Below are 23275 nucleotides of genomic sequence, written 5' to 3' on the forward strand. Positions count from 1 at the left end.
ACACATACACAACAGTTGATGCGGTTCACATGAAGAGAGAGCTGGTGTATGCTGATGTGATTCCTTCAAATCTAAGACACTAAAGTATGGGCACGCCCTAAACCAACACAAACAGACCTTCTTAGCAAATAATATAATATGTGTATTAGGGAGGGTGAGATATAAGCAGCCGCGGGCCGTGGAGGGAGTTACGGTGGGGCAGGGAGGCGGGGAGGGGGAGGGGCAGGGTGGAGCCCTCTCCACCCTGCCCCTCCCCCTCCCCGCCCCACCGTAACTCCCTCCACGGCCCGTGGCTGCTTATAAGTGTTGCTAACTCTTATTCATTTACAGCATGTTAACATACTGTCACCATTCGCTTTTTATGTACTAGTAACTATGCTGGTAATTTTGCTACTGATAATATGTGTACTTGTATTATCTAAGATACTACGCCTGAGAAGACGGCATTAGTAAATAAACATTTCAAATACACATGTGTTCTTCTTAACTCCATGTTCTGGTTTCTAAGAAATATATAACGACCGACTGTTCATGAGTTCCACGTATCCTGAGGTACTATAAGTTCATATTCTGGATTGTCTAAACATTGAGAGTTTGTTATATCCAATGTGACACTGTACCTAGCTTGCTAAGGGGTTTTTGATTACTAAGGTGAGTTTTGGGGCACCCTAATTCGCCGAGGTTCCAATCCTCTGTCCACAGTTCTGTGTGAGAACAGAAACCCTGCGACAGGGGCACCCCCGACCCTTGCTGGAGCTTCATCACACTTGCGATACAACTCCAGCAATGCGCCACCTTTACGGCACAGATACATCACGCATCTGTGCTGTTTTTGCCCCATGATGCGCCGCATTGTAAATGCAGCACACCATAGGTGACGGAACAGCGGCACAGAATGACTAACACATCCCTGGTGATGCGCCAGTCATCATAAATCTATCCCTATGCTTCTTATCTTGTTAGAGATGAACCGCCATATGTATCATCAAAGTTTTTTGCATTTCCTAAATAGCGAACTTTAAGGAATAAATAGCGATTCTTTACCATTCCTAGTTTGCGATGAGCTATTTGCTAATTACAAATTACCCATTCATTTCCTTCATTTCCATAGGGCGGTTGGACTCACTTTTAGCTCGAACGGCTGAATGGATTTCCACGAAACTTGGCAAAATTGTAGGGACTGGTAGCCCGATGTGCCTTTGCTATGTCTCAAGATATATGCTCCAGTGGTTTTTACGAAAATTAACTTTGAAAAATATATATTGGGCTACATTGGCCTATATATATGTTGGAGCCCAAATGTAGCCCAATGTAGCCCAATGAAGCCCAATGTAGCCCAATGTAGCCCAAAGACGGCCGCCAGAGACAAAAAAAACAAATGTAGCCCAAATATCAGCCAGATGTAGCCCAACTATAGCCCAGTGACAGAATGACCAATCAGCTTCGCAAACCTCCGTTACGCGAAGCGGAGCGCTGTTACAGATATATATCTTTTTTTGAACGTTAATTTCTCAAAATCCACTGGAGCACATATATTGAGACCTAGCAAAGGCACATCGGGCTACCAGTCCCTAATATTTTACCAAGTTTCGTGCAAATCCATTCAGCCGTTCGATTATTATTATTATTTTTTTTTTTTGCCCCGCGGGGCCCTTTTAAAACCTCCACATCAAACCTAGGGGGTCAGCGAGGATCTACTATGCCCCCTTATGGTCATTTGCCCCTTCGCTTTGGCCTCCTCTTGTCTCTCGATCCTACCGAGAGACAAGATGGCGGCCGCTACGGACTGTTTGGAATGTTTACAGACGCCGGAGAACCAATCAGCTTCGCTTCACAAAGCTCCGTTGCGCGAAAAGTCCGCGAACCGGAGCGCTGCCCGGTCCGCTGTTACAGATATATATCTTTTTTTGAACGTTAATTTCTCAAAATCCACTGAAGCACATATATTGAGACCTACAAAAGGCACATCGGGCTACCAGTCCCTACAATTTTGCCAAGTTTCGTGCAAATCCATTCAGCCGTTCGGGCTAAAAGTGAGGCCAACCGCCCTATGGAAAACTCAATGTTAAAAACACGTTTTGGGACCCCCCTTTTTTCTCGGCCCCCCCTTGACGAACCCCCCCCAAATTTTCAAGGGCTGCTCAGAAACAAAATGTGCCATTTTCCTGAAAATTTCAGCCAATTCCGTCCACAAACGCCAAAGTTATTAGACATAGAATTTTCAAAAATCCCATAGGGAAAAAATCCTAACTATATATACCTACTGGCGACCGCCAGTAGGTAATATACATATATATATACATGTGAACAAGGGCTTTGGCAGCCCGAAACGCGTCTTGCCCTCGCTATTTTCAACCCCCTGCACATTAAACAGCTGTGTATCCAGTTTGTGGTCCGTCTCCTTATTGCCCGGAGGGTTCTGATGTTTACAAGAACCAGTAGTGGCTGTTTTTTGGAGTTTGCGCTGATACATATATATATATATATATATATATATATATATATACACACATATATATATATATATATATATATATATATATATATATATATATATGTACGGGACTCATACGCAGAGCTGAGTTAAGCAGGATGTGTTTGTACAGTATTCCTGGGGTTTATTTTCATATATGCAGCTAGGGTCATCATATTAAGCTGTGATACATTGCATAGTCAGGTTTGTATTTTCCTCGTGGAAGTTGATAAATGCTACTGCTTTCGTCATGCGAGCACCATGCAAAACTATAGCAAATCTGGAGCTACAAGTTTTAAGTATCCTTCATGTTTAACTGTTTTATTAATGTGTGACAATTTCGCACATGGGTCACTGTGCAAAGTATTAAATCAGAGAGGACATTGTCCTTCACAGCACCTCACATGAGTTAGGCCTCGACTGCTCAGCAACAGTTGTGACTTACAAATAAGTTGATATAACTGTATATGACAGTTTGGGAATTAAGTACTGTCTTACAATGCAGGTGTAGGATAGGGATTGACTGCTGTACTATAGTGCAGGCATATGATAGTGATTGATTGCTGTACTATATTGCAGGTGTAGGATAGGGATTTATTTGTTGTACTATATTGAAGGTGTAGGATAGGGATTGATTGCTGTACTATAGTGCGGGTGTAGGATAGGGATTGATTACTGTCTTATAGTGCAGGTGTAGGATATGAATTGACTGTTGTACCACAGTGCAAGTGTAGGATGGTAATAGATTGTTGTAATATAGTGCAGGCAGCTGTAGGATAATGATTGACTGCTGTACTACAGTGCAGGTGTAGGGTCATGACTGACAGCTGTATTATCGTGCTGGTGTAGGATAGGGATTGGTAGTGTAGTGTTATAATACAGGTGTAGGATAGGGACTGACGGCTCTACTATAGTGCTGGTGTAGGAAAGGTATTAACAGCTGTGTACAGTGTGCCAAACACAAAACATTAGTTTATGAATACAGGATTGAAAAGTGACGCAACACAGCATTTGGAATGAATATTGCACCGTTGTGTGTTACATCTACCACATTAACACTCTTATCATGAATTGTCAAATCCACAGCATTACCTGCCCGTGGGAGGTGTTTGAGGTCGCCTGTAGGGATGCAGTAGGCGTCAGACTAAGGTACTCGGTTGTCTAAGCCCTTGCCGCTATGCAGTGGCCCTGGGACCGATCTATAGTGGGCAAGTGACCCTACACTTCTCTCCTGCTCCCAACCTTCCACTCCCTCCCCCTTGACTTCTACACCCTCACTCGACTGCAGATAAGCAAAGTTTTGATCCATTTTGGGATGAGCAGAGTAGACGGTTATAACTATACTTGGAAGGCATTGGGAAGAGTGAAATGTGTTAAAGAGGGGCAAAAGAGAGAAAATACAGTCAAAGGTGCCCAATTTAGGTATAAACCCCATTGTCGCTAATTATACCAGTGTGAGTCCTTTGCGTGCTCATTGTTCTTCTGGGGGACGTTTTGAACCCCAAGCTCTGCATACTGTATGTGTACTCCAAACTTCTCACACTATCTGTTCATTTGCCCCAGGTCTCTTAAGTGTCTAATTACCCCATTTTCCTTAATCTGTCTGTCCCTGTACAGCAAGCTTCTCACAATATTAGTTATTGTGACACATGTCCCTCACACTGTCTATGTACCCTAACTCCACACGTGGTCTATCAATGTACCTCAAACTTCACACAGTATCCATCCATGTGCCGCAGACTGCTCACACTGTCAGTGCTCCCCCAAATTATGTATGGTCTCTGTTCACAAGCTGCTGTCTATGTGACCCTGCACAGCAGCCTAGCTATCCATGCCCCGTACTCAATCTCCTCGTGCTCTTGGCCCCATGCGCCATTTTCCATGTGCTCCAATTCTCTCAGGCACACGCCCTCAAAGCCATTGGCCAAACCATTGTGCGGGTCCAGGGCTGCCCCAGAGTGCCCTGGTGCCCATACCAGTGCTCACTGGTTGGTACTGACGGCAGAAGACGGGAAGGGCACCTACCTGTGTGTTCTGAACTCCACCGCAGAACGCCCGACTCAAGAATTGAGTTCCTCAAAGTCCATGCAGGGGTCATAGGCTAGAGGCCATGACAGTATCCTACAGGGTGCCAGATGCGGAAATGGGGTGTCCACGACTCCCCGACCGAGAAGCCCGTTGTGAGACGCTGATGGGAGGTGGTGAACCCCTACAGGGTCTGTATTGGGATCCCGTGGCCTCAGCAGCCCGCTGCAATGAATGAGGGGGCGGCCATTCCTGGGGTCGGCACAGAGTGCTTTGTGAGTGCAGGGGTCCACAGCAGCGCTCCAGAGCCAGTGACAAGCCTCCTGGGATCTCAGCAGGCTGCTTAGTCAGTGACGAGGAGTCCTGGGCCCCCGGGAGTGTTTGGATTGGCCTAAGGGGATCCTGAGCTGCCCACAGGACAGGACCCTAACAGTCCGCTGCGGCAGCTAGTAATAATTAAATTATGCCCGGCGCCCACAAAGTGACGTCGGTCCTTCTTAGTACAGTAGTCCTGGGATGCCTCACAAGTCACGCTGCTGCGCACTTTTAATTTGTGCTGCTCAATGCGCATGACAATGGCATTGGTCACAATCCAGGGAACCACACTCGCCACCGCGAACCTCCCTCCTTACCGAAGCCCCCTGGCTTTCCGATACAAGATTTCGTTATAACCAGTTGAATTACCCCACTCTCCAGCCCGCTTGGGATCATGCCAGACAAACCCCTCCAAATCAGACACCAGTGTACCCCTTATTCCTGATAAAGAATGAACTCCTCTATAGGGTAGCTAAAGACGGGGACACCCCCCAACTTGTGGCTTCTCAGAGCTTTCGGGACCAAGTCCTTGTTTTTTGCACATTCCCGCTTAATAGCCGGTCACAGGGGAGCACAGAAAACAGTAGACATGCATTTACGCACTTCTATTGGCCAGGTATATTTGCCCACGTCACCAAGTTTTATCAGGAGTGTGGAATATGCCAAAGGAAAAACCCATACAAACCCCCTCCTGTGCCTCTGCAACCCCTTCCCATTATTGGTGCACCGTTTGAAAGAATATGTATGGATCTTATAGGCCCGCTCCCACGAACCAAGAAGGGCAACCTCTACGCCTTGGTGGTCCTGGACTACGCCACACGATACCCCGAGGCCTTTCCCTTATGGGCTCCCACTAGCCAGAACACCAGCGACAGGCTCCTGGAACTGTTTTCCCAGGCGAGATACTCACGGACCAATGGACCCCTTTTGTCTCCTAAGTAATGAGACAAGTATGAAAGTCCCTGGATAGCTCCCAAATAGAAACTTCTGTATACCACCCCCAAACAGACGGTGAATGCTATAATTCCACCTTAAAACTGACACTAAAAAACTCCTGAGTGTGGAAGGTAAAGAATGGGATAGGCTCCTCCCTTTGGCATTATACGTGATCAGAAGCCAGACTCAATCCAGTCTGGGCTGTTCCCCATTCCAACTCTATGGTCGAGAACCTCGAAGCCTGCTAGAGATTACGAAGGAGATCTGGGAACAGGAGAAGGAGGAGGAAACTAAAAACTTTTTAGAGTACACTCAAGGCCTGCGTACCCAGATACAGAAACTGTGAGAATTCGTTGACGCGAATTTAGAAAAGCCACAAACCAAGCAGCAGCTGTTTTACAATAGAGGAAAGAGATGGTGCCACCTAAAGGTAGGGGACTGGGTATTGGTTCTCACCCCACCTGGTCTCACAAAGGTATGTCAGCATGGTAGGACCTATATCGGGTTGTGAAGAAGCTGGGAATAACCTCCTACCAGATACAAATCACTCCCAGACGAACCCAACTGTATCACATCAATCTCTTGAAAAAGTGGTTGAGTTCTCTCCCCGAAAACCTCCACCAAGTGAACCATATAACCAAACCTGATAACACTCTCAACCACCTAATAGTCAACCAAGAGCTTACAGAAGAACAGAGGGTGACTCTACAAAGCACGCTGTCTCCGTTTGCCCCCTTGTTCTTTGACCTCCCTGGCCGTACTTCCCTGGCAGAACATTCCATTCACACCCAACCCTGTAAGGTCATTAAACAAAATCCATACTGTATCCCTGCGGCCAGGAGAGAGGCTCTAGAACAAGAAGTGAAAAATATGCTGGTCCTAGGAGTAGTACGACCCTCACAGAGCGAGTGGTCCTCACCAATCGTGTTGGCACCAAAAACAGACGGATCCGTCCGTTTTTGCATAGACTTCAGAGCCCTCAACGCAATCTCAAAGTGTGATTCCTACCCCGTCCCGCGCCTAGATGAATTAATTGAAAGACTAGGTGAGGCACAATACATTACAACCCTTTGTGAGAAGTTGGCCTGGTATATGATGTTCACTATTCTAGTGAGCACCTTGCACCAGTCCAAACAACCCTTATGGTGATGGCTGTAAAGTCAACCTTATAGACCAGCTATCCTAGTGGTAGCATGGACAAAGCAGTCTTAGGCTAAACTCAAGAGGGCATGTGAAGCCAGCTGTTTTACCATATGCAATCCCTTTAATACCAAATGAAAGGACACCACACAGGTTATATATGAAAAATATATATGTATTTATTACTAAATTACTCCTCTGAACTCTTTATGAGGTCAGAGGCACAGGCACATAACAAAAGACTTAATCAACATACAATAAGTATAGTATTGCCCTGGGGCACTTCGAACCATATACTAAAATAGTGGTATAAGAACCACGTCACGAACAAAGGATAGGCCTAGGGCCTGGAGAATCGCTGGGGCTACGCTGTACTACCAAAGGTTAGGGAGCAGGAGGCCCACGGGACGCGTGTGCAGTGTCTTTACACACACGCGAGTTACCATAGAGTTAGAATGGGAACGAAAGAATTGGAAACTAGTTCTTTTAGGTCACTTCTGGATGGACTAGGAGAAAGCTACTTGAAACTAGGACACTAGGATAGCCAATACCCTCAGGAGTACCGAAATACTCGCGTTACCTCATCCACAGGAAGCGGGTGCATAGGTGTCAAAGTGTGTTGGGTTTCGTCGCTGAATCCTTTGGAGCCTTGAAGAAAGATGCTGCAGGCGACCAGAAGGGAAGTGTCCGGTTGGATCCAAGGGCGGATCGAGGATGAAGATTACCTGAAAGCAGAGGGGACAGAGTTTGGGTCACTAGCCAGTGACCAGGAAGGAACCAGGCGATGTCGCGAAGCAATCGGGTGATGTCGTGAAGCTTGTCTCTGCAGCCACGTGGACCAGGAGGTGTCGACGACGACCAGGAGCTGGATACGGACTGTCCCACGAAGGCTCTTGTTGTCTGCGGTGTCGGCTTCCGGATTGGAGTCAACAAGCCTTGGCAAAGGCAACCCACACAGGAATCGAAGATGGCTTACGGATCAGACCAGAAAGGTCTGATGGGCTTCTCCTTTTCAGGGAAGCAGGGGCCAGTCTGGAGTAACCAGACCAGTGGTGTAAATCGAAAGGTTTGTCGTCACAGAGGCCACTAGCCAACGGGAAAGTGACCGGACAGACGCGTCGAGCAGGAAAATGCAGAAGGGCCCCACGCAGAACTCGTGGAGTGTGGAGGGCTGATCTTCGGTGCAGTTGGTGCTCGGACTGGGGCTTCTCAATCCCCATTGCACAACTTAGAGGGTGCCTCAGAAGTTGCACGGAAAGCAATTCGCTGGCTTTCCAAGATGGCCGATCCCACGTCTCTCGTCGCCTCCACGGGTCTCAGCTCTGCTGTGACTGTGGATCGGGCTGTTGGAAGTCTGGAAGTCCGGGTCTTGTCAGGCTCTGTGCTCGGGCTCCGGCGGGTGCTTCGACAAAGCAAACCGTTGATCGCTTGATGGTGCCCGTTTGCACAGGGTGGTCACTCCTTGACCACAAGGGAGATTCTTCAGTCTTCTATGTCGAGTAGAATGTCGAAGGTCCAGAGTTTTGTTTCAAGTTTCAGTCAGGATAAAATCTAAAGTCTTGAGACTCAGCTCCTACCTATATACCAAATTTAGAGGCTGGATTACCTGCTAGGTACCTCCTATGGTTGGGACCCAGGAAGGGGGTGGTTACACCCCTTTCCCTTTGTCCAGTTTCGCGCCAGAGCTGGGGCTGGAGTGCCCCAGCACCGGTTTGACTTGGACTATGCATGGGACACCTTGTGTGCCCCAGGCAGTGTCCCATTTCATTCAGCCCTCCCTGCCCCAATACACTATGGCCTGTCTGGGGTGGTGCTAGCACCTCCCAAGACAGGAAACCTATTGTCCAAGCCTCCCTCGCTGGAAGGACTCCCAGCAGCAGGAGGTCAGACTTGTGTCTTTGGCAGCAGCATCCATTTTGTGATGCTGAGGCTCTGGTTAACTTTAACAGAGATTAGTAGGAACATGTCTTCTCCCTCTAGAAGGGTGGAATGCTACCCCCGTCGCCAGAACTGCCGAGGGGGTAGTATTTCAAAGCATATGACACCTTACACGACATGTTTTGATAAAGCCAAACCAAAGTTAGCATTTAACCGCGAGGTTCATAATGCACTTAAGAGTATATGGTATGGCTATATCCTAGAACAGCTATAAGGACATGGTTCCGAAAGCTGCAGACAGGCTCAGCTCATGCTAGAGCCTCATCTCACATATAACCAAGCACTCTGCCTCCAGGATTGTTAAGGCCTGCCATAGGAGTGACTTATAGGTGTATATGTGTCTAGATATAAGGTTAGATATAGGAATACTATATCTAAGCAAGGGGTGATTACACGACCTTGCCCCAGCTGAGTGATCAGCCAGTTGTGTCATTTTGGATGGCCAGCCAGGGGTGGCAAAAGATATGTTGCAGCCCCTGGTAGGCCTTGGGTGCACCTATGCCCTGGGTACCTATGGTACACTGTACAGGGACTCATAAGGGTGACCCAATTCCCAATTGATGATGTACCTAAAGTACATGGTGTGAATTTAGAGAGAGAACATCAGGGCTCTGGGTCTGATTAGCAGGCCCACAGCCACATCTAAGTCGAAAACCAGTGAAGCAAAAAGCAAAAAGTGGGGTTACCATAGGAAAGCAGACACTACTCTCCTACACTCCTGACCTCCCGAAAGGACCCGCAAGACCAGGAAAAAACAGCCTTTTCCACCCCTTCTGGCTTATTTGAGTTCACCGTTTTACCTTTCTGTTTGCACAGAGCACCTGCCACTTTTCAACGCCTCATGAATAAAGTACTGGCGGAACACCAAGCATACTCCTCTGCATATTTAGATGATATAGTCATCTATAGCCCCACATGGGAAACACACCCACCTCCAACATTGACAACTAGTACTTCAAGGCTTTCCAGTTGGCGGGCTTACATATCAATGCGAAAAAATCAAAAGCAGGTTTTCAGAAGGTGAAATACCTGGGGTTCCTTCTAGGAAACGGACACATTGAGCCATAAGAAGAGAAGGTTAGAGCAATCACCTGAGCACCTTTCCCCTTCACAAAAAAAGATGTTAGGGCTTTTCTGGGCCTACTCGGGTATTATCCCTGTTTCATACCCCAGTATTCTGAAATGGCCACACCATTGACCAACCTCTTAAAGAAGGATGTTAAAAATAGGGACCTCCTTCACCCACCTCCTGCAGCCACACAAGCCTTTTTTGAGTTACACAAAGCCATCACGTCTGGTCCCATATTACGTTCTCCTGACTTCTCCAAGCCCTTCCTGTTACAAACCGATGCATCTGAGAATTGGGTGGGGGCGGTACTGGACCAGGTGTCTTCTGACAGGCTCGAACACCCTATCCTCTTTTTAAGCCGCAAATTGTACCCCAGGAAACAAGGATACCTCATCATAGAAAAGGAGTGGCTTGCTATCAAGTGGGTGGTGGACAAATTGCGTTACTACCTTGCGGGTTCCCATTTCATCCTCTATACTGATCACGCCCCACTCCTTTGGATGAGCGGAACAAAGTGAACAATCCGTGCATTCTGTGCTGGCTTTTGGCTCTGCAACCCTTCTCTTTTGAAGTTCGCCATCGCAGGGGCTCTGAGAACGGGAACGTGGATTTCCTTTCCCATGTCACCCTGTTCCCCGATCGGGAACAGGCTGGGGTAGGGGTGTGTGACGAAGAGCTGCTTAATGATCCTGCCTACTCGGACTTATTTCATGAACACTTGCCCCCTTACCTGTCTCCATGTCCCCTTCCTCTGTTGTCAGACCCCAGATATTGCTCCAGTCGAAGACTGTCCCTTTAACGATTCGCTGCCTGCAGCTCCCTCTGACGATCACGTGATGTGGTCTTATGACCAGAAACCGGTCCTAGGAAGCTTGATTCCGGTCCAGGGAAGGCATGGCTTGGCAGTTCGGGCTGGACTGTTCCCATGAGGCACAGGGTCAGACTGATTTGCATATGGCCATGTCTGAACTGGGGTGGCAGAGTGGGCTAAAGAACGGTGATGGATTAAACCCAGATCTGTTGACTGGGTGTGAGTGTTTGATTGGTTCAGATGCTCCGTCCATCACCACCCCCTTTTGTACCACTTTGTTTGCCATAAGTTGGCAGGGTATGCTCAGACGTTGAGTCCCTGGCTCACTTTGCCACTGGATTCAAGCAAGCCTGGCTGAAGACGGCTGAAATGCCAGAAACCGGTTCTAGGAAGCTTGATTCTAGTCCAGGGAAGGCATGGCTTGGCAGTTCGGGCTGGACTGTTCCCATGAGGCACAGGGTCAGACTGATTTGCATATGGCCATGTCTGAACTGGGGTGGCAGAGTGGGCTAAAGAACGGTGATGGATTAAACCCAGATCTGTTGACTGGGTGGGAGTGTTTGATTGATTCAGATGCTCCGTCCATCACCACCCCCTTTTGTACCACATAGTTGACAAAGAGCTGGTCAGACTTCCTAAGTGGAAGGGTTTTAGCAAGGTAAAACTTCAAGACCCTCCGGAGGTCTAGAGAATGTAAAGATCTCTCCGGGGGAGTGGTTGGATGAGGAAAAAATGTGTGATAATCTGATTAATGTGGAAATCCGAGACCACCTTGGGTAAAGAAGCTCGGATGAGTCCGCAGCACCACTCTATTGGCGTGGAACACAGTGTAAGGCTCCTTGCAGCACAGGGCCTGAATCTCACTCACCCTGCGGGCTGAAGTAATGGCTACTAAGAAAGTAGCCTTCCAGGTCAAATGCTGTAAAGATGGCTTATGAATGGGCTTGAAAGGAGCACCCATCAACTTGGTGAGGTCAATGTTAAGCTCCCAGGGAGGAGAGGGGGACCTCACTGGCAGAAACACTTTCTTAAGCCCCTCTAGGAAATCTTTGACCACATGCATTTGGAAGAATGAAGTCTGGGATGGAGACTTTCTATAAGCTGTGATAGCAGCTGGTGGACCCTGATGGAGGGGTACTTCATTCCTAACCTCGCCAAGTGCAGTATGTATGGAAGAATCACCTGCTCCTGACCTTGAGTCGGATCAAGAGCGTTGTCCTTACACCAAAGGTAAAACCTCTTCCACTTGAAAGCATAAGACTTTCTGGTGGAGGGTCTCTTTGCTTCTCTAAGAATGTCCGTACAGTCAGCTGATAGGTCTAGATGTCCGTACTGGATGACTTCAGGAGCCATGCAGTCAATCGGAGGGAAGGGAGTTTGGGATGAAACACTCTCCCCTCATTCTTGGTCAATAAGTCCGGGCGGCAGGGCAGCCTCCGGTGTGGAACCTCTGACAGTTGAAGGAGATCCGGGTGCCACCACTGGCGTGGCCACTCTGGCGCTATCAGGATCATTCTGGTGTTGGTCCTGCAGAACTTCTGTATGACCGCCGGGATCAGAGGGAGTGTAGGAAAAGCGTACAGCAATGTCTACGACCAGCTGATCAAAAGTGCATTCCCCCGTGATACCTGTTGTGGGAATTTGGACACGAAGATGGGGCATTTCGCGTCTGCGAACAGATCGATGTCTGGCCCTCCCCATTGCCGAAAGACCTTCTGAGCGACGTAGTCGTTGAGCACCCAGTCGTGCGCTTCTACGAAGTCTCTGCTGAGACCGTCTTCCTGCACGTTCAGGGTTCCTGGAAGATGGACTGCGACGATTGCGAGACCCCTCGCCAGCAGCCACTGCCATATGGATTGGGCTTCCAGAGACAGGACTCGTGATCTGGTGCCTCCTTGCTTGTTCAGATAGAACATTGTTGTTGTGTTGTCCGTCTGAATCTGAATGTGGCTGGATTGAAGAGACGGATACAGGGACTTGAGCGCCAGATGGACCGCCCGTACCTCGAAGAAGTTGATGTGATAACTTCTTTCTGTCTTGGACCAGATACCTTGTACCTGAAGCTGGCCCATATGAGCTCCCCAGCCTTGCATTGAGGCATCTGTGACCACTGTCTGTGCCAAAGGCGTCTGTTGAAAAGGGACCCCTTGTAGCAGGTGAGAACGTTTCATCCACCATCTAATGGAGTCCCTGGCAGTTTAATGGAGAGAGACACGATCTTCCCAGCGACCTGACCTCTGAGACCATTGATCTTCGAGGGACAGTTGTAGAGGCCGCATGTGAAGGTGTGTTTTGGGCACAATGTAGATGCACGAGGCCATCGATCCCAGCAGTGAAGACACTTGCATGGCTGTGGGACGTGCAGTGTCTAGAAGGGTGTGGCACTGATGAAGCATTGATGACTACTTATCCTCCGAAGGACACACGCTTGCCTTTGCGGAGTCCAGGGAGGCGCCTAGATAGTGTATCCTTTGCGTGGGGTTGAGGACCAACTTCTTGTAGTTGACTTGCAACCCCAAGGAATGCAGAAGGTTGAGGCAGTACGAGAGATGGCTCTGCAGTAGCGCAGGTGTGGAACTTTTCAGGAGCCAATCGTCTAGATAAGGATAGAGGAAGATCTTCCGCCTGCGGAGGAAGGCAGTCACCACCGCCATGCACTTTGAGAATGTCTGCGGGGCAGATTTGAGTCCGAACTTAAGCACTCGATACTGGTAGTGGTTGAGGGAGACCTGAAACCTGAGAAATGTGCACTGTTTCACTGAGACCTGAATGTGAAAGTAGGCGTCCTGCAGGTCGATGGCACACATCCAGTTTCCCTGGTGAAGGTGCGGAAAGATTTGATGCAGGGCTAGCATTCGGAATTTCTCCTTTCTTATAAACCTGTTCAACAGGCGCAGGCCGAGGATAGGTCTGTACTCTTTGGCTACTCCCCGCTTTTGGACTAGGAAGTACAGAGAGTATACCCCCTGGTTTCTTTGGAGAGGTAGGACCTCCTCTATGGCCCTCTTGGAGAGGCGGACAGATACTTCGCCCTGTAACAGTCGACTTTGAAGTTGAGGAAGGCACTTCAATTGCGGGGGCCACTTGCGGAGGGGGAGACTTGAACCTCAGCAAGTAACCATGCTGCACAATATTCAGCACCCATTTGTCTCTTGTTATGGTTTCCCACTCTTCCAGGTGAAAAACAATACTCCCTCCTACCGGAGTGGCGAACGGGTGCGGAGGAAGCAATGCCTCACTGTTTGGTAGGCTGCTTAGAGGTGGACTGTTGCTGCTTGTTGTTCCCACTTCCTCTTCCAGGGCGCTTTTGGTGGAATTGAGACCTCTGCTGGCTCTGGGAGGACCATTGAGGGGTTTGAACCATTTGCTGGAAAGAACGTTTGTCACCCTGATGAAAGCGTTTCAGGAATTCCTTTAGTTTCTCCAGACCAACAGCCTTGACAGTATCCAGCTCCGCCTTCCTCTTGTTCATCTCCTCATCGGCGTGAGCCCGGAACAAGGAGGAGCCATTAAACGAAAGGTTTAAAATCTTTTTCTGTGCATCAGGCTTGAGGCCTGTGAGGCGCAGACAGGCTGAGCGCCGCGAACAAACGCCATGGGAGTAACCATGCGCGGCGAGATCTGAAGCGTCCGCTGCCGCACTTAAAACTTGATTGGCTACTAGCCCACCTTCTAGCAACATTTTGCCGAAGTCTTGCTGGTCTTCTTTGGGGAGGTTTTCGGTAAACCTTGCCAGGGAGTCCCAAAGAGACCTATCATATCTCCCGAGAAGGGCTGAGGCACTCGCAATCTTCATGGATGAAGCCGAAGTATTGCCCATTTTTCTGCCATAGGAGTCCATCTGCTTACTGTCCTTCTCCGGGGGGACAGAAGATGACGCAGACGTTGAATGAGACCTCATGGCTGCTGCCACAATGACGGAGTCCACTGGTGGATCAGCTCTGAGAAATAAGGGATCCTCGGCTGGGGCCTTATACTTTAGCAATCCTGGATGGGACGGAACCCACCGTAGCAGGGGTGAGGAATGTAGCCATAGCTGGTTCCAAGAATCCTGGCACCAAAGGAAGCAGCGGTCTACAATGGTGTAAGGTGTCAAAGATGATGGACGTTGGAACTACAGGGATATGCAAAGTGATGTTCAATTTCTTCGCACCCCTACCCAGCACGTCTGTGAAAGTCGCAATGTCATCGATGGGAGACACTCGCGATGAAGGAGTTGAGGAGAAGGTCAAAGAGTAGTCCCAGACAGAGGACCTCGTCTTATGGGGAGGGTCATGATGAGAGCTGTGACGACCCTTGGACCGTGATCGGTGCGTGGAAGGTGATCTTGGTCTTCTGGGGGAGACTTGGAGTGTCTAGCAGGAGCGCTTCTCTGAGGAGAGGTCCTGGAAGGCGAGTACGTGCAAGAGTAGTCCGAGCCTGGACTTCTGCGCTCACCTGTACCGACACCTTGCAGCCAGCGAAGCGACAGACCATAGGCCCTCTTCTCTCCAGCTCTGGGAGATTTCGCAGGTGAAATCTGCACAATATGCAGTCCTGGGGATGATGACTGATCTCTAGATGACGATCCAGACCTGGATATCGACTTACGCCAGTTCTCCTCTGTGGCCGCTGCAATTTTTTCCCTCGACTTCGAGTGCCTCGACGTCGATGAGGTCTGCTCTGCATAACCATCGGCGTCGATCAAGGTGATGGGCTATGGGAACGCCGTCCCGCTCTCGACAGTGGTCTCGACGTTGATCGCCTACGGCGATGCGGAAACCTCGGCGTCAACCTTCGACGTCGGCATGGGGACCTCAAAGTCGATCTCCCATGACGTTGTGTTGGCGTCAATCTTCTTGACGCCTAGTGGTGGGACCTCGACGATGCTCTCAACGTCGACAAATCCACTCGCGGCGAGATGTTCGCCGTCGTGACTCTCGACGCCGACCCCCTCGAGGGTGGCGAAGAATGTCTCGACGTCGACAGAAGCCTCGACATAGTCTTTTCTGGTCTCTCAGGACCCACAGCCTTCAAGCCCGAAGTGAGGTGCCTCGGCGCCGACTTACTTGTATGCGGCGGAGAATCTCGACGTCAAGATGGTGATTTGTCCCTCGACGCTGAAGAGTGTCTGGGTCTCTTCGACGGCGACTTCGACGGCGAATCTCCTGTTACCTTCTTCTTTCTGGACTCAGGAGAGGTGGTATGTCGCCGTTTTCGGTGTTGTTTGCTTGAAGAAGGTGGTCTGAAGTCTCCATGGTCACCTCCATGATGGCTTCTGTCCTTCTCCAGCTGAGCATGAAGTTTAATGCGCTCCCTGTAGCGCAGCATCCGCCTGGAAAATTTCTGGCAGTGGTAGCACTGGTCAGGATTGAGTGAGAATGGAAGACACACAATACACACAGAGTGTGGATCAGCCAGTGTCATCTTCTTGCCACAGGAAGGACATTTCCTGAATAAGGTTGGCATTCTGACGGGAAATTTTTTGGGTAAAACCAAAAAAACAGTAGAATAAGCTGTAACAAGTCAGAAAATGTCGAGTTTTTGGAGAAAAATATAAATTAAATCACTTTCAGTTAAAAAACTGAAGATCTCAAGCTCCAGGATCCTCACAGAAGGAGCCGGAAAAAAGAACTGACCTAACTGCCACCTGTGGTGCATCATGGGAGCAAGGGGTCTAATGCCTTAAAGGCAAGGGGTCCGTTTTTCTTTGTTTCTTAGTACTCTACTGCAGCCTATGGGCAAATGCCTGCAATTACAAGCTTTCTCTATGGCAACAAAGCATTGTTGTAAGGCAATTGTTACTGCTTCCTCCTTTCCTTATGGGTTGGGAAGGTATAGGTACTACAATGCAAACCTATGTAATTTCAGCATTTTTGCCATGTTGGGAACATTTTAGGCTGCATGTATATGTTTTCACACATATATATATATATATATATATATATTTTATATATACTCTGGGATCCCGCACATGGGCGGGGATTATTCATAGATTATGACTATTGATGAGTATCCCCTGGATGAGAACTAACCATGACAAGCTCATCTTCAATAGCCAGTCATGGAGGTAAAGGGTAAACTGCTATTTCCAACCTCCGAAGATGGACAGCGATCACTACCATGACTTTAGCAAACACCGGAAGAGTGTGGGTAAGGCCGAAGGGAAGCACAGGAAATTGAAAATGCTCCTGGTTAACCTTGAACCACAGGGAATATCTGTGAAACTGCAGGATGGACACATGAAAGAAGCATTCTTGCAGGTTCAAGGCAACCATCCAGTTTTCCCAATCCAGCCAGGCATAACTTGGGCCAAAGTGAGTATTTTTAATGTGTCCTTCCAAAGGATAGCATTCGGAAGATGAAGTTCCTAAAACAGGATGAGGGCCTCAGTTTTTCTTTGGCATGAGGAAATAGCGGGACTAGCAGCTCGTCACTACTTCTGAGGCTGGCATCCTCTTGATGGCCCCTTTGGCCAACAGAGTTGCACCTCTTTCAACAAGATAGGTAGGTGCGCCTTGAAAGTTGCACTGGAGTGGGAGGGAGTTTAGGTGGGACGGAATGGAATGATTGGCCATATACCCACTGGACGATCTGGAGGACCCACTTGTCAGATGGGATGGACTGCCACCCAGGAAGAAAATGTTTGATCCTGCCTCCCACCAGGTGGCAGTGTGACACTAAGGGCAAACTAAAGTAGCTTGGAGGATGATGCTGCAGTGGTGGAGAGCTATGTTGAATGGTGTCTGTGGTGACCTGCATGATGCCTGCTTGTCCCCCGTCATTATCCAAGAAAGGACTAGGGTGATTGCAGCTGTGATGCCTACAAGGCAGCCACCTAGTGTAACCTCGAAATCGTCATGACTGCTCATGAAACTGCTTTAGGGGTAGGAAAGCCCAAGGAACGTGCTGTAGCTCTGCTTGCTTTAAAGAGCTTCAGGGCAGAATCAGCTTTTTGGCCAAAGAGGTGAGACCCATCAAAATGTATATCCATTGGGGTCACCTGTATGCCCCCAGAAAACCCACCGTACGCCCCAAGCAGTCACTCGCATACAGGCCAGCCTAATGGCATACTTTGCTGCATCCTGAATCGTTTGAGCCAAAGAAGCCGGAAACTGTTCCGTGACCGCGGGCAAAATCTTGCTAGCCATGTCCCAAAGGGTGAGTGAATAGCCGCCTAATAGGCAAACCACATTAACAGATCTCAATGCCAAACTGTCAGAGGAAACCAAACTTTCTGAATGCCTCAGTCCTTTTCAACTCCCCATCCGGACGGGTTGGAGCAAATGCATCACAGTTAACCTTACTGGTGGACGCTTGGACCACCAAAGTCTAAGGAGTCGTGTGCTGTGTAAAATGTCTGGGTCACCCAGCGCAGGTCTATTGCGCCTGGCCACATGCCATTTCACTTGTGGGCAAGAGCAAGGATTTCTTGTGCCAACGACATCAGAACTGACCGGTGGAGAAGGGACTGATACAGATCTTGGAGCTGGAGTGGAAGTCTGCACAGGAGAAGGTGTGAACCCCAAGGCGGATGCTAAGGGCTCAGGTGTCATAGAGGATAGATCTGCAGGTGGTGACCTGATTGGAGAGCCCCTATGGATTCTTTGGGCCCGAAGGTCCACTAGAGGGAACCAGAAGAGTACCAATAATGAACACCATGGCCTCCTGAAAGGCCTCAACCTTCTGCATCATCTATGTCCTGGGAAAGTCCGGTACAACGGGACCAGATGTAGGACTGGCTCTGCAAATAGGGATCAGGAACGAGATCAGTTGGCACCTTGCTGCCCTCCAGACTTCTCTTTGAACAAAGCAAGGCAGGATGGGGTTGAATCCGGTCTTGACTTGTATTTCTTCTTGGAATTGCCCTTACTAGACTACTTTGACCACAAAGAGGTCTTGCTGTGGGAGCGGTCTCATGAGTGGAACAAGTCCAAGCCCACAACTTGAAGCGGAAGCAAGACTTATGACAGCTTTATGATTTCTTTCGGTGTTCAGAAACATACAGATTGTCTGACTAAACCAGATTGCCTTCGGGTGAATGAGGATACATTCTTGCTGTGAACCCAAAGGATAGAGGCAGAACTAATGGGGGTCTGTCACCAGCATCTGCTTCCAACAGTCACAGCATGGTTTGGGCCCTGTAGACTTCAGAGTGGACATCATTCTCACTGTACTTTCGAAAGGAGTTAGTCAACCAACGAAAGGGAGCAGAGCTCTAGATCAGCATACAAAGGCAGGGAAAGAAAGGAACTGATGTCGGGACACTGGAGTTCGCTTACATGCGGCACCGCTTTGGCACCTCCGGGGCGGAACGAGGCCAAGGTAGAGCCACAATATGTTGACTCAGGCGCGGGGAAGCACTGCTATGAATACTTCCAGATCCAGTGTGGTACCTGCGGAATATTCTAAAGGAATCTGCAGTTATAAGTATCCATCAAAAATAACAGCAGTGCAAGATCTATTGACAACTTCATAGACAAATTTCCCACCGGATGGACACCCCGGCTCTAAAAACATCAACTGTCTTGCTTCCCCTGAACACCTCATACCTCCCTGGGGTACCTCAATCTTACCTCCTGGAAAATCTGATCGCAGTGGCTCGGAAGAACATAATGTTAATGCGTCTTCTAGGTCTGCGCTCCACTGCCTTCAACCGATGGCCTCCAACAAGTGAGGAGGGGGCCTGCAGACTGTGCAACTACAGGTCCGAATCATGGTTGCATCTTCTGTGCTGTTGTCCCACCCTTGACACTCCCAGGAGACTTCTTTTAAAACCCCTATATTTAAAATGGGGCATTAGAACATGGTGGGAGGCATCAGCCCTTTGCTTTACTTCCTTAGACACTCAAGTGCTTGTAAGGACTGGAAAATATGTGAGACTCCTGGACAATCTCTTTTTACCCTCCTTGGCCCCTGCTCTTCCAGCTCCCCCCCAAAAAACTTATCACAGACTTTTTTCGGCCCTTGCTCTAGTATTCCTGTACTAATTTATTTTATCTTAGACCTTGGAATCCTGTTATGTGATTACAATGGTAACTACAAGATTGCCTTTTTAGTTATATGTATAGGAACTTAACCCTTGACGTTTTTTTTGTTTTTGCTTTTAACGTGATACGTGTGCTATGTTGACACTCTATAGCAATGGTTTTAATTAACTGTGCTAATTTAATAAAAACCTTCAGTGCGGCTTTGCGTCAGTCAACTTCATTGATATGGTGAGAAAGTCATTGATTCTCTTTACCCATTGTATAAAGGTACTGTCCCTCATGATCCAGGTGAACAGTACAAGGTGAAGATGGGTTGCGAGACTACCACTGGGTGGTGGCAGAGATGATCAAACCAGTTTTAATCTACCGACACAAGGGAGAGAAGAGAGGGAGTCTAGTAATTTTTTTTCTAAGGGGTATAAGAACCTAATTTACCACCTATTCCAACCTGGAAGTACAGAAAGAAGGTGCATAAAAATACTACTTACAGTGAAGGGAAGTATCAGACTGTTCAAGGTCTTCCATCGCCAACTTCGAAGGCATTGAGGGATCATTTGTTTCTTGACATCCTGCCTGGTGGAGTTGATTACTGAAGAGAAAACATAAATGCAAACACAATAAACAACCAACACAAGTCACAAACTATTACCAAACAGGTGACCCGGGCACTCCGAGTTCCTGCTCCCTCCCTCCTCAACAACGGGTTGGGGACCTTGTTTTTAGTTTTAGGCCAGGCTAGTTCCGGTCAATCATAAAAAGAAATTGGAATACCTTTACATTTTTAAAGGGCTCATAGAGATGCCCCTCCATGCACCTGGTCTCTTCATCTCCCCTCATTTGTGGCATTACATTGAAAATATCCAAATATCCAAAGGCAACTTTCCGACCGGAGTTTGAATTTTACTACCCATTTTGGCCAAAGACAATTGAGGAATTAGAGCCATATGTAAAGAAAGTAGGTATACTCTTTTAATAAAAATTATTTTTCTTATGAAAGAAGATATACAGTAGATCCAGTAATCCAACTTATTAGCCCCAGAACTGCCAGATGTGCCAAAGGAGCCTGGCAGTAAATAAACTCCAAATTAAACTATTTAAAAACACAACTAGCATATTAACTCAGATGTGTTTGCCTGGCATTCACACGTGACAGACTGCCCAGCACTACCAGTCTGTCAGAGGTACAGCCATGTTATCAAATCTCAATTTTCCCTTGTAGGCCACAGTGTAGCAACAAAAGAGAACTGTAACGAAGGCACAGACAATTCTCTCGTCGGGAAAGCTTTATTGCTACCTGGGAAAAATGAACTGCACCAACATCAGTTACTTCACACAGAAGAAACTGATGCGTAGTGTAATTAATCTTTTCTGCCCATCAGTTTCATGAATATGAAACCAATGGTTGGTGAGTTAATCTTTGTGTGTGGATACAGCGTGAATAAACTGCCTGTTGCTGCAGTCTGCCTCAATACAAAAAACACTAAAGTGACATTAGTAGGGTATGTTCTAAGAAGTGAACCACTGTCATTTACCCTTTTAGGCAGGGATGAATGGGCCAAATGGAAATGCCATTTGTGTCGGCATATGTTCAGTTACATACCAGGCAGGTAAGTGTAGCTTAATGCCCTATAATCGTACTGGCCTGTAGAAGGAGCCATCAGTGGGTTGTAGGTTGGGCTAACTGGGGGAACACGACATTAGAAATCTGGATGTTCTCTGCACTTACGCCACCAGCAGAGGAAAAAACGAATAATAGTTTTTCTCAGTTTTGGCATCACTTGGGGAAGCAATCGCTTAGTCAGTCTTCGACCGCCACATACAGGTCTGAAGAGACCAGAACAAAGAATTATAAAGATGCATGGAGGTTAACCCTAACCCCAGGAAGTAGGAAAACGCGGTTTGTGCTCTTGCTCTGTTTTTCCTCTGAGCCTTCGGTCTAACACAACCACAAGGAGCTGATGGAAGATTTCAATCTCTGCTGACACGCCTCGGTCACAGCCTCTATCAATCAGAATGGCCCGGTGGTAGGATGCCTGGTAGCTTTAAAAACAAAATATTTGGACAGAGTAAAGTATGGTAGTTACCCAGTACCATGTAAATTTTTTGTTTGTAGATTTATATATGAGGGCATCTAGGCGCTATCCATGGGCGCCGATTTAGATTCGAACCCGGATCTCCAGCTCCCAAGTGGGCAGCTCTGACCACTGCGCCACATCCTTTCCATGTGGGAGTATGACTCTAAGACAGGTACTTTGTAATATTTTGGAGATATCGGTGTTGATGGGAGTTATAGTAAGGAGGCAGAGAGAGGAAGGTAATTTTGTGTACTGCTCACCCTGGACTTCTTTTCCCGTGCACAAGTGGTCCAGAATGGTAAATAAGCCAAAGTTAGACATATCCATCCACATTACTTAAACATTATGGGTGAATAGATTCCTTTCCTGATTCAGATGGTGCTCAGTGGGAGCAGGGGACGCATGGTGGTGTAGTGGGCAATGGCTAGGTATGTAAATGTGCCAGTGACGAACAAAGTGGTGACTTTATGGGGGAACAGGTGTTTTTGAGGTGTTTATGGGCGTGGAGACCAGGGCTGACTGCTGGAATTACATCTTATTGTCAATCTCTGAAAAAGTTTCTTATTATTAAGATCCTTCCTCTGAGGATTCTGCATCAATCAATGGAAATTCCCATGGGTCTGTCACTGGCTATTTTCAATAAACTTTAATTGTGCATGCCTTAGATCATACATGTCAGGAAGACGACATGTGTGAGCTCTGATACGCCGACCAGGCCATACTCTCAAGGTGGACTGGTTGGCTTTTATCTGTTGTCATATTAGGCGGCTTCCCAGCCACACTGTACTAGACACTGGGTTATAATAAACAACCTCAATTACAAGTGGACGTTAAGAAAGCTGGGTTGTCCTACAAATCCCCATGCATGACTCTAGCAAATGCCTACCTCTGCTTCTCGGAGGGTTAAGATTTGATTGCGTCTGCACAACCAGCATGGCAACAGAGCTACTTGACTAATGTCTCCATTGCTTATCTTACTGCTGCGTGTTCTATGGCATATTTTGGGCCAAAGAGTCAATCAAGTCTTGCAGCCATTATCAGTGATGCTGGAGTAACTTTCTTTTAATGATGGCAGAGTACTCTCGTGAATAGTAAAGATCTGATTAAGGTCTGAGTCATCAAGAGATATGGCACCTTCGCCTCTATTTTGTAAACTACTACATGATGAGAGACACAAAGAGGAAACAACAGGCTGATTTTTCATGCCCACCCAATATCCTCCAAAAGGATCAACATAAGGCACAAGATGCTGATTTTACTGGGATGTTGTTCTATTCCACAATTCATAGGGAAGAACAGGTTGGAAACTATTGAACTTGCCCTCAATGGCCAACTGTGTTAAGTGACTTATAGTGACTAACATGGGTAAACTAGACACCTATCAGTAGGTTGCAAACTACAAATTATTCATAGTATAGTATGTTGTTCGTCTGTACTATAGTATGGCTAGGTTGCACAACATTGATGTAAATTATCAGACTGCAAGCCACAGCTGCCTTGTGGCTCACCCTTTCGGCTGGGCAC

The 23275-nt window shown here is 47.8% G+C and overlaps 1 protein-coding gene across 2 annotated transcripts in view; it reads right to left on the reverse strand.

Annotated features, from left to right (window-relative positions):
* The window catches only part of OFD1 (OFD1 centriole and centriolar satellite protein), a 635354-nt gene that overhangs the window by 247383 nt on the left and 364696 nt on the right, over positions 1–23275 (reverse strand). For both annotated transcript variants that reach the window (XM_078657861.1, XM_078657862.1), the window contains exon 18: positions 20165–20265. In XM_078657861.1, coding sequence (XP_078513987.1) covers positions 20165–20265 — 101 coding nt within the window. The remainder of the gene's footprint in view (positions 1–20164; positions 20266–23275) is intronic.

The sequence above is a fragment of the Lissotriton helveticus genome, chromosome 8 (assembly GCF_964261635.1).
Source record: "Lissotriton helveticus chromosome 8, aLisHel1.1, whole genome shotgun sequence".
Classification (NCBI taxonomy): domain Eukaryota; kingdom Metazoa; phylum Chordata; class Amphibia; order Caudata; family Salamandridae; genus Lissotriton; species Lissotriton helveticus.